At 37.9% G+C, this 12,378-nt stretch overlaps 1 protein-coding gene across 2 annotated transcripts in view; it reads right to left on the reverse strand.

Moving 5' to 3' along the window:
* Positions 1-12,378, reverse strand: part of ush1c (USH1 protein network component harmonin) — a 110,419-nt gene that overhangs the window by 43,939 nt on the left and 54,102 nt on the right. For both annotated transcript variants that reach the window (XM_033039000.1, XM_033038999.1), the window contains exon 15: positions 6,529-6,608. In XM_033039000.1, coding sequence (XP_032894891.1) covers positions 6,529-6,608 — 80 coding nt within the window. The remainder of the gene's footprint in view (positions 1-6,528; positions 6,609-12,378) is intronic.

The following is a 12,378-nucleotide window of genomic DNA, read 5'->3' on the forward strand; positions in this document are numbered from 1 at the left end:
CAGACAGCACCCGTAGTCAGGATCGAACCGGGGTGTCTGCAGCTGTAAGGCAACAACTACCGCTGCACCACCGTGCTGGCATTATCAATGATACTTCTTATTTAACAGCCTAGCAGATATTGAATGGTTTATCAAGATACAATAGGTTACAAATAATATGTTATGTACGTTAAAATGCTGTTCCTAATAAATAATTTACAATTTCACCCCCAAAAGTCCTTGATTATAGAATTAGACCATTTCCTTTTTCTAAATTTACTGACAACTACGTAAGTATTGCAATCACACGGACATTCATCTGACCACCTGCAGTTCCAATGTACCTCTTGGACAAGTCGATTTATTTTCAATTGTTTTTCTTTCTCCAACATTTCCTCTTTCTCTATTGCAAGTTTCTGTTCAAATTCCAGTTCCTTCTTATTCTTCCTCTGGTCAAATAATATCTCAGCCCTGGACTTCTTCCTCTCCTTCTGACATGGGTTAATGCAGAGATTAAACAAAAAATACAAAGTGCTGGAGTGACTCAGCGGTTCAGGCAGCATCTCTGGTGAACATGGATAGGTGACGTTTCGGGTTGAGACCCTTCTTCAGACTGATTGTAGTGGGAAGGAGGGGGTGGGGAAAAAGTAGGTGGAGGCAGGACAAAGCCTGTCAAGTGATAGGTGGATACAGTTGAGGGGGGACTTTGATAGATAGATGGTTGGACAAAAGCCGGAGATGAAGAGACAAAAAGTGTGAGATCAAGTGCAAGAGGTGCAAATTGTGAAGCAAGAGGAAGGAATATAGGCGGAGGGGTAGAGGAGTGGGGGTGGGGAGGGATAGACATGGGTGTGAATCCAGCTGGGGCATAGGGAAAAGAGGGGATGTGGGGGGGGGGGGGGGTGAAGATGTTAACAGGTCAGTTACCTGAAATTCAATGTTCATACCGTTCGAAATATGGAGACACTTTTATGGAAAAACCATCAGTTACAAGCACTGCACTCAAAATTGAACTCAGCACAGCAACAGTAAAACAATAAAAAAAGTGCAAAAACACAGAAAATGTAATTCTCATTGGCAAACCCATGCAAAGCCAAAAGTAAAAAGACCATTTAAAAGACAGAGGAATAGCTCCGAATATTTTACATTTTCTACTCCTGCCTTCTTGTCCCACTGATGAGTTATTGGTTCCGTTTCAATTGAACAGAGCATCGAGCTATAATAATGCAGGGGAAGGATGGCCATGTGTGCCGGTTTAGGTAATAATTGCAAACATTCGGACTTACGCAGAGTTTACTGCTCACAATTCCTCGAATAACCAATACCATTTCATTTAACATCTTAAAGCATTGTGTTCAGTTTTGGTCACCATGTTATAGGAAAGATGTTGTCAAGTTGGAAAAGGTGCAAAGAATGTTGCCAGGACTTAAGGGCCTGAGTTAAAGGGAGAGATTGAGCAGGCTAGGATAAGGGGTGATCTTATGGAAGAGTAGAAAATCATGAGAGGAATAGATCGTGTGCACAGTCTTTTGCCCAGGGTAGAGAGCCAGAGGTTTAAGGTGAGGAGGGAAAGATTGAATCTGAACCTGAGAGATAACGTGCTTTTACACAAAGGATGGTGGGTGTATGGAATGAGCTGCCACAGGAGATCGTTGAGGCAGGTACTGTCATGTTTAAGAAACATTTAGGCAGGTACATGAATAGGATAGGTTTAGAGGGAAATGGGCCAAATGCAGACAGGTGGGACTAGTATAGATGGGGATGTTAGTCGGAGTGGGTAGGTTGGGCCAAAGGGCCTTGTTTCCACGCTGTATGACTTTCTGATTCTTATTGGTGATCTTTATCATTTTAACATCTTTAAATCTTATGTTCCAACTTCTTGGGGAAAATAACACTAACTGGGTGATCTTAATGTCCAGACCAGAAAGGTTCTGAGGAGATTGTGGAGGGAAAGTTACTTCCAATGGAGTTTTTGAGACATAGAGATGGCGTTATCTGGGCCAAAGATACAAATGTCAGAAAAAAATGATTGGACTGACCTGATGTCATTGAGCCATTTTATTTTGTTGCACATTTTGTTCATGTCCTCTGGTTCTCGATTCCCTCTACCCTGGGCAAAAAACTGTGCGTTTACCCAATCTATTCCTTTCATAATTTTATACACCTTACAAGATTACCCCTTATCTTCCTGCACTCCAAGGAATAAAGTTCCAGCCAGTTCAACGTCTCCCTATAACTCAGACCCTCGAGTCCTGGCAACACCCTCGTAAATCCTCTTAGTGCACTTTCTAGCTTGACAACATCTTTCCTAAGACATGGTGACCAAAACTGAATACAATATTCTAAATGTGGCCCCGTCAACATCTTATACAACTGCAACAAGACCTCACAACTTCTATACCCAATGGCCCGACTAATTACTAAGGTTTTCAATATCTCTAAAGAAGAAAAATAATTACATTTAGTGAAAGTTACCTGACATTTCTAAACACTGACAGCAGAGGTCAGCAGAGAGGCACTATCTCATATGCTATGCAGGGCAATTAATTAGCTATTGAACTGTTAACATTTAGCTGGATTGGTCAAAACTGGTGGAGCACTCAAAGTGTAGGGAAGAGTGCCATGTTTATTTATTAATAATAGATTTTGGTAGAGTTCAAAGCAGTATTTTAATATATTTAATTAAGAAGGGTCGCGACCTGAAACGTCGTATGTCCATTTGCCTCCAGAGATGCTACCTGACCCGCTAAGTTACTCCAGCAATTTGTGTTTCATTTAAGAATGAATTAGAAAGCTTTGAATATCTAGGAGAATCCATGATTGGGACCTGCTCAACTTTTCACAATGAATGAAAGAATGTGTAAAAATATGCTGCAGTTCTTTAAAAAAGACTTGGGCATAGAGTCAGACAGCACAGAAACAGTGCCTTCAGCCCAACGTATCCATGCCAAATAAGGTGACCCATCTACGCTAGTCCATAAAGGGGCCATCTTCCCCAGCCAACAAAAGGGTATTTTGGATTGCCACCCTTCCTGAGGTCATCTGTTGCCGGCCCTGCCAGTTCTGGCCCTTTTCTCTCCTAGAGTTTATTTCCCCCACCTCTACTTTCAGTCTGAAAAGGAAGGTCCCGACCCTAAATGTTCACTATTCTTCTCCACAGATGCTGCCGGAGCCACTGAGTTTCACCGGCATTTTGTGTCTATCTTTGGTATAAACCAGCATCGGCAGCTCCTTCCTGAACAATAAGCCTTCATTACTGTGAAAAAGAAAGCTCAATGATACTCTACGACTTAAAGAAAATGTAGCTCTCATCAAGAAATTCAGTTTCTACTCTGCAATGCAAGTCTCATACTTTGCATAAAAGCTTTCAAAATGGTAATTTAGGTGGCTGACAATCTAATTTAGATCCCCACGCTCGTGATATGACTGGGATAATATGGGATGCAAGGAGGTGAAACATCAGAACAGGGTAAAAGCAGGTGGGAGCAGGTGTCTAGGAACTGCAGGTGTTCACAAAACAGAAACAGAAAATTGATGTATTTGTCTATATTTCTTAAAAGAAAAATACTCGATTTTGACAAGCGATGATATTAGGTGAGGAGAAAACAGAACCGAACCAAAAATCGCGTCAGAGAACCAAAAATAGCAAAAATAGCAGCACCACAGCATTCAGGTCAGAGTCACAATGTACGTGAAGTGTTGCAAAGCTGTGCTCTTGAATTAAAACACAAAGTGCTGGAGTAGCTCAGCAGGTCAGGCAGCACCTTTGAAGGGAATGGACAGGCGATGTTTTGGGTCAGGACCCTTCTTCAGGCTGATGTTTCTAGTCGGGACCCTTCTTCAGGCTGAAACATTGCCTGTCCATTCCCTTCAAAGCTTCTGTCTGACCTGCTGAGTTACTTCAACACGTTGTGTCCTATTGTGCATGAACCAATGTCACAGTTCCTTGTTTCTACAAGTTAGATAACCCTATGGCTTTACTTCCCACTTTGACATTAAGTCAGCTACATCGTCTAATGATTTTGATTATTAAACACAGGTATTCAAGCATTCAAGGGTTAACTCATGATGAGCATTTGAGGCCTGTACTCACCGGGCCTGTACTCACCGGGCCTGTACTCACCGGGCCTGTACTCACCGGGCCTGTACTCACCGGGCCTGTACTCACTGGCGTTTAAAAGGATGAGGGTGAATCTCATCAAAACGTACCGAATAGTGAAAGGCCTGGATAGAGTGAATGTGGAGAGGATGTTTCCACTAGTGGGAGAGTCTAGGGCCAGAGGCCATAGCCTCAGAATTAAAACACCTACCTTTAAAAAAAAAGATGAGGAGTCCATTTTTTTAGTCAGAGAACATCTGTGGAATTCATTGCCACAGACGGCTGTGGGCGCCAAGTCCATGGATATTTTTAATGGCAGAGATTGACAGATTCTTAATTAGTAAGGGTTAGAGGTTATGGGGCGAAAGCAGAGGAATAGGAATAGAAGGAAAGATAGATCAGCCATGATTAATCTTGATGGGCCGAATGGCCTAATTCTGCTCCTGAGACCTATGAACTTATACTTCCCCGGACATTCGATATGCCACGTCAAAGTGATGAAATAACTTTTTCACGAAAAACTGCAGAGGTACATAGCAGAATGAGAAAGATACAAACAAAAACAATCCCAGTCCACAAAGAATAAACCAGAGCAAGTTCTCAGACCATTATCACCCTCTACCTTTGGTGTGCTGGGATATTTGCCTTCGTATTGATAAAACCAACCAATTGCTAAGAATAAAAGAAAAGAAATGCAGTTAGGATAATGAACAAGGATGCAGTGGCTCACCCACCAATATTGATGTGATACAACTCTTCGTGACGTCGCCAGACCGACAGCAGAGAATCAGTTACTGGGAAAGAAAATTGATTAACCTTTATGCAATGCTGAACAAATTTTTACCTGCAACGTCTTGTGCATCTATACATCTTAACATTCTACCTGCAAATATTTGTGCATTTTAATACTGTAACTTTCAACTTATTGTGCATCTTTTCATCACTTTTCTTCATACACAGAAATTTTGAATGGTCTCACTTTTTGAAATTACTTTGAGCTAAATATAGGTGAAATACTGCACGATAACTTCTTTATGTCGATGCCCACAACTCTTCCGGTGAGAGTATGCAATTGTAATCTTGCTTGGTGGTGGTGGCGTATTCCATGTTGGAGATTAGTCAGGAAATCACCAGGGGAAGTGGACAACAGGCACTTTCACATTCAGGCAAGCATATGTGGGAATCCCAAACTTGGAGGCACTTCTGTACCAGAATTCCAACAGTTCTGGGGAGAATGCTGGCACTTTTAAAGATAGAATTGTGCAGCTCAAGAACAGGCCCTTCGGCCCACAATGTCTGTGCTGAACATGATGCCAAGTTAAACTGTTCTCATCTGCCTGTACATGATCCATGTCCCTCCATTCCCTGTATTTCCACATGCCTATCTAAAAGCCTCTTAAATGCCACGATCGTATCGGTCTCCGCCATCACCCCTGGCATGGTGTTCCAGACCCCCACCACTCTCTGTGTAGAAAACTTGCCCCGCACATCACCATTAAATTTCCCCCCTCACCCATAGGGTTGGGTATTTCCACCCTGGGAAAAGGTTCTGATTGTCCACTCTCTTATGCCTCTGAAAATGTTATATAATTCTATCAAAGCACCCTGAATTCTAACGTTCGAGAGAAAACAATCCAAGTCTGTCCAAACTCTCCCTGTAATTCATACCCTCGAATCCAGGCAGCATTCTGGTCAACCTTCTCTGCACCCTCTCCAAATCCTCCACATTCTTCCTGTAATGGGGCAACCAGAACTCCACATAATAATACCCCAAATGACCTTTTTTGGAATGTTGAGGTCCGTGTTTTGAAAATTATGACAAATCTTCAGATTGCAAATTCAATTATGATTGTCACATTATGAGATGGTCTTATCATATTTATAAGCAGAGAATTAATACACATTCATGGACATTTGTGATCCATGGAAGATAGTAATGAATTTTGCCGGAGAAATTCTATATAAGAAAGCAGCGGGCCAGGCAGCATTTGTGGAGAGAATGGACAGACAAGGCTTCAGGTCGGGACCCTTCTTGAGTCTGTCCAATACTTCCACAGATGCTGCTTAACCCACTGAGTCCCTTTGTGCTCTGACCAAGATTCCAGTATCTGCAGCTTCTTGGGTCACTGGATGAGAAATATTAGTTTCATACAATAGTGTTAGTAATTGGACAGAACATGGAAACATAGAAAATAGGTGCAGGAGTAGGCCATTCGGCCCTTCGAGCCAGCACTGTCATTCAATATGATCATGGCTGATCATCCAGAATCAGTACCCTGTCATTGAGCTGGGCAAAACAGAATTGGGAGACATGAACTAAATAAGTGTAGTTAGGTGAGTCTCACACACACCATCACAATTTAACCTAACACGCTTTTTTGATTGCCAGGTGGAATTTTTGAATACAGTGCACCATCCCAAGCCCTCAGCTATGAAATTATCCACCAAACCTGATCCTTTCCCAATTCCACAGCTTGTTCTGTCAATTCATCCGCTGTTAATTGAGTGTGATCGTCGGTCGTTGTGTCTTCTGGGAAAGAAAAGTAAAGGAAGGGCAAGAACAAGACTTGGTTCAGCACAAACATTTCTCTCCTTCTGAGGCAAAAGTAACCTGAGAAACGTCACAGAACTGTGCGTGGTAGATCACGTTGGAGCTAATTTCTAATCCGAGAAAGCTCTGATTGATCCAATACCCCATAAACCCCACTAGGTTTCTTCCCAGCTATTATCAGGCAACCGAACCATCCTGTCACTAACTACAGAGCAGTTTTGACCTCCCATCTACTTCATTGGAGACCACCGGACTATCATTAATCGGACTTTCACTGGACTTTATCTTGAACTAAACATTATGCCTTATCCTGTATCTGTACACTGTGGGCTGCTTGATTGTAATCATGTAGTCTTTCCACTGACTGGATAGCGCGCAATAAAAAGCTTTTCACCCTGCCTCGGTATCGCGACAATAATAAACTAAACTAAACAATAATAATATTTCTACCGTCTATTTTCTCTGCAAGCATTAGTCCTAATGTAAGAAAGAGGTCATTTTTTGAGAACTGATTCTACATCAACTGATGATTTTGAGAAACCCAGATTGGCAAAACTTCTGACATGTTTCATCGTATTTATTGTAAGAAATATGTGAATGAATGTTTAACCCTTTTTAGGTGTTTCGATAATATTTTTATCTTTAAAATGTTCAGTAAATTAAGCTGGACATTTATTGTAATTTCTTGTCTAGTTTTCTTTGTGTTGGTGCCCATGGTTGAGTCAGGTACTTGAGCCGAGAAATTCTTTTTTTTTTTTTTTTTTTTTTTTTTTTATTTATTAGAAGTACGGTAAATTACAATAACACACAACACATATATCTTAATACATTTTTTGTACCGCTTCATTTTTTTTTTTTTTTAAAGCTTTAAAAAAAAGATAGAAGTAAGGAAAGTAAAGAAGGTGCGCAAGAGTTGTGAAGTGCAGAAGAGTGTTGGGAAAAGAAAGCCCCTTAGAAAAGAAGTTAGAGAAGGAAGTAAAGTAAGAAAGTAGACCCTAGAAAAGAAAGAAAAAGAAAGTAAGGACAATCGCTCTATTATAACATTAAACTCCGCAGAAAGACTACCAACCAAGTCTGTTTTTGTTGTTTTATCTCCCAATGCCAGGTCCTGATACCATTTATTTATTTATTTATTTATTTAAAATTACTATTGCACCTCATGCTTGTAATAGGTCCATAAACGTAGACCACGTCTTTTGGAATTGGTTTGCTTTATCTGCTAAGAGGAATCTCATCTCTTCCAGATGTAATGTTTCAAACATATTTGATATCCACATTTTTATTGTTGGTGTGGGCGCATTTTTCCAGAATTTAAGTATGAGCTTTTTTCCCATTATTAGCCCGTAATTGAGTAAATTCTTCTGATACACGTTTAATTCAGGGATATCTTCCGATATCCCAAAAATGATCCATTCTGGTTTTGGTACCAGTTTTATTTTAATTAATTTTGAAAAAATATCAAATATTCCATGCCAGAATTTTTGGATTTTTGTACAAAAAATAAAAGAATGCGCTATGGTAGCTTCTTGACACAGACATTTCTCACAGATTGGTGAAACATTGGGAAAGATTTTATTTAATTTAGTTTTTGAATAGTATAGTCTATGTAATGTTTTGAATTGGATAAGCGTATGTCGTACATTGATCGAGCATTTATGCACCTGTAGTAAATGTTTATCCCAGCTCTCTTTTGAAATTTTTATAGCTAATTCTTGTTCCCAGTCTCTTCTAATTCCATCTGTTGTGGGTATTTCTATGTTTAAAATGATATTATATAAGTACGATATTAAGTTAGCTGATTCCGCCTTTGTCTTCATTGCTTCATCCAGTAAGTCGGAAGGCATATTATGATAGTCTTTTGTGTATTTTTTCAAATAATCACAAATTTGAAGATATTTAAAATATTGGTTATTTTTCAAATTATATTTCAGTTGTAGTTGTTGAAATGATAGTAATTTTCCCACTTCATACAGATCTTCGAGCGTTTTGATTCCCATTCTTTCCCAATGTATAAATGATTTGTCTATGATTGATGGTTTAAACGATGGGTTATTGGCTATTGGTATTGAGAGAGATAGGTTTCTTAATTTTAGATTCTGTTTTATTTGTTTCCATGTTCTAATTGTGCTATGTATAATTGGGTTTTTATTATAATTTTTATTATTCAGATTTATTGGTGAGAGGATAATCGCTCCTATATTACTCGGGGAGCAATCCCCTTTTTCCATTACAATCCAGTCCGCCTGCTGGGCAGAATTGTCCAGCAGGTGAATCATATTTTTAATATTTACTGCCCAATTATAATACATAAAGTTAGGGAGCGCTAGACCCCCCCACTCTTTTCGTTTATTAAGGTGTGTTCTTTGTATTCTATGGGGTTTATAATCCCATATGAAATTTGTAATGTCTGAGTCCAATTTTTTGAAAAACTTTTTTGGGAGATATATAGGTATTGATTGAAATAGGTATAGAATTTGTGGTAAGAAAATCATTTTTATAGCGTTTATTCTGCCTATTAAGGACATCGGAAGTGTTTTCCAGAATTTAATCAAATTATTTAATTTCTTAAGTAGGGGATTATAATTGGCTTTAAACATATCCTGGTAATTTCTAGTAATTTCAATTCCCAAATATTTGAATTTTTCTGTAGCTATTTTAAAGGGGAATTTCCTGAGATGTGTTGAGTCTTTTGGTTTTATCGACATAATTTCACTTTTGTTCCAATTTATTCTATATCCTGAAAAGGATCCAAAGTCCTCAATTAAATTTAATATATTCGGTATACTAATTTGTGGTTTTGTGATGTACAGTAGTACATCATCGGCATATAGGGATATTTTGTTATTTGAATATTTTGTATTATAACCGTAAATATCCAGGTGTGTTCTTATTTTTTCAGCAAGGGGTTCAATTACCAAAGCAAATAACAGCGGAGATAATGAACAACCTTGTCTATTGCCCCTTGATAGTTCAAATTTCGAGGATAATATATTATTAGTTAGTATTCTAGCCGTAGGTTTGTTATATAATAGTTTTATCCATGCAATGAAGTTCTCTCCCAATTGGAATTTTTGCAATACTTTAATCATATAATCCCATTCTACTTGATCAAACGCTTTTTCTGCATCCAGTGAGATGATAGCTAACTCTTGGTCGTGAGATTTATGTGAGTGCATTATGTTAAGCAAACGTCTCAAGTTATTGAATGAATGTCTCTTAGGTATAAATCCTGTTTGATCCTCATTTATTAATCTACTAACATACCTGCTTAGTCTACTGGCTAGTGTTTTCGCTATTATTTTTTGATCCGTATTTAACAAAGCAATAGCTCTATATGAACCTGGTTCTTCTATATTTTTATCTTTTTTAAGTATTAATATGATCGTTGATTCTGCTAGTGTTTCAGGTAAGCTTTGCTCCTCAAAAGCATATGTATACATTTTCTGTAATCGTGGAGTAACTATGTCATAAAAAGATTTATAAAATTCATTACTGAATCCATCTGGTCCTGGTGTTTTTCCATTCTTTAGTGTTTTTATTGTGTCTTCTATCTCCTTAGAAGTAATTTGTGCTCCCAGTTCCTCTTGTTCCCTCAGTTCTAATTGTGGTAGGTTACAGTTATCTAGAAATTCTGAAATTTTATTATTGTCTATTAACGTTTTAGATGTGTATAGATTCTGGTAAAATTGAGCAAATCTTTTATTGATATCCTTGGGTAATGTTAATAATTCCCCTCTATCTGATTTAATCTTTAATATTGCATTCTCTTTTTCCCGTTTTTTCAGTTGGCGTGCTAAAAGTTTGTGGGGTTTATCCCCGAATTCGAAGTGTTCTTGTTTTGTAATTTGAAATAATGTTATAACTTTCTCTGACAGTAATTTATTTAGCTTGAATTTCAATAATAGGATTTTATTATGTTTATCCATAGTTGGATCTTTAGCATTATCTGTATCTAATTGTTTTATTTGTTCTTCTAAATGTCTTTGTTCATTCTTATTCTTTTTATTTTGATAAGCTTGAAATGAAATAATGACTCCTCTAATAAATGCTTTGAAGGATTCCCATAATAGCGTGGGGGATATATCTGGTGTATCATTTATCTCAAAAAATAGGTCCATCTGTTTTTTTAAATATATACTCCCTTGTGGGTCTTTTAAAATTTGCGAGTTAAACCTCCAGAACGATTTATTCATAGACATTCCTTCTAGTTTTAAAACAAAAGTTAGCGGGGAGTGGTCTGAGATCGCATTAGTGTGGTATTTAGGGTTCATAGTGTGCGGAATTAATTTTGTATCCACAAGAAAATAGTCTATCCGTGAGTATGTTTTATGCACCGTTGAATAAAACGAATAATCCCTTCCCGTCGGGTTTGCAATCCTCCACACATCTACTATATTTGTGTTTTCCATATATGTATGTAAAAGTTCACTGGTTTTAGATTTCCTATTACCTTTTTGTTTTTGCATCGATTTATCTAGATAAGGGTCTAAAACACAGTTAAAGTCTCCTCCAATTATGACATTTTGATAAGTACATTCTGCAATTATATTCAGAATTTTATTAAAAAATTGAGGATTATCAAAATTGGGCGCATATATGTTTACCAACGTAATTGGCGTATTATTGATCTCTCCTGCTACTATAAGGTATCTCCCTTCCTTATCTGAAATAATATTCTTTGATTTAAATGGAATTCCTTTACGAATAATGATAGCGGTACCTCTAGATTTGGAAGTAAATGAAGAGTGAAATGTTTGGCCTATCCAGTTCGCCCTCAGTCTCGTCTGATCTTGATGTTTAAGATGCGTTTCCTGTAGAAACGAAATATCCGTGTTGTATGATTTCAACTGAGCTAGTATCTTGCCCCTTTTAATAGGTTCATTAATACCCCTTATATTCCAACTGCATAGTGTGATTCCTCCCATTTTCTTTTGATTGTCGTCATACATTTCTACCTATTTTGATGACCTTATTTATTATGGTGCATTCATACCTCAGGACTCTGGTTATTTTGGGAGCATTTATAATATAGACTTCCTTGGTAGTTCCCCTCTGCGATTGTCCTTGAAAAGAAAACACATAGATGTGACATATTGTGATAATAAAAAAAAAAAGTATATCAAATAAATTTACGGTGTCTGAGTTTCGGACACCGTAGTGAGTGACCCACTCGTCTGTGGGGTACGACATCTATATCGCTTCCGGTGTAGATGTTAAAAAAAAATTAGCCCCGCTGCCTTTATTACCCAAACCCTAGGGGGTCGGTACCGTTTCCAAATAAGTTCTATTTCACCCAGTTGCAGTATATATATATATATGTTTCATTCCAACTTATCAAATCTAATCATGTATTAAGTTACATATATTCCTCACTCTTTATCTCTTAACTATTTGTAAATGGTTTTAGTATTGTTAAAAGTGATTTGTTCGTTGAAAGGGTTAACCGAAGTCAGGCTCCTGGAACTGTGCCAGGTGCCCGAGTCTCCTCCCCTCCCCATTCGAGCTGCGGAACATATGTGATTACGGTTGTCTGCGTTATAAAGCAGGCAACACATTTTTATCAGTTTCAGTTGCTATTTCTATATTAGAATTTTTAGTTGTTAATTATTAATTATTAATTTTTATCAGTTTCAGTTGCTATTTCTATATTAGTATTGTTAGTTATTAATTATTAATTCTCAATATTTTGTAAAACTGTATAAGCCATGTGATGTTTTTCGCTCTCAGCTCAGCAGATTCACTCCCATGT

This window comes from Amblyraja radiata, chromosome 20 (assembly GCF_010909765.2).
Source record: "Amblyraja radiata isolate CabotCenter1 chromosome 20, sAmbRad1.1.pri, whole genome shotgun sequence".
In the NCBI taxonomy this organism is placed as follows: domain Eukaryota; kingdom Metazoa; phylum Chordata; class Chondrichthyes; order Rajiformes; family Rajidae; genus Amblyraja; species Amblyraja radiata.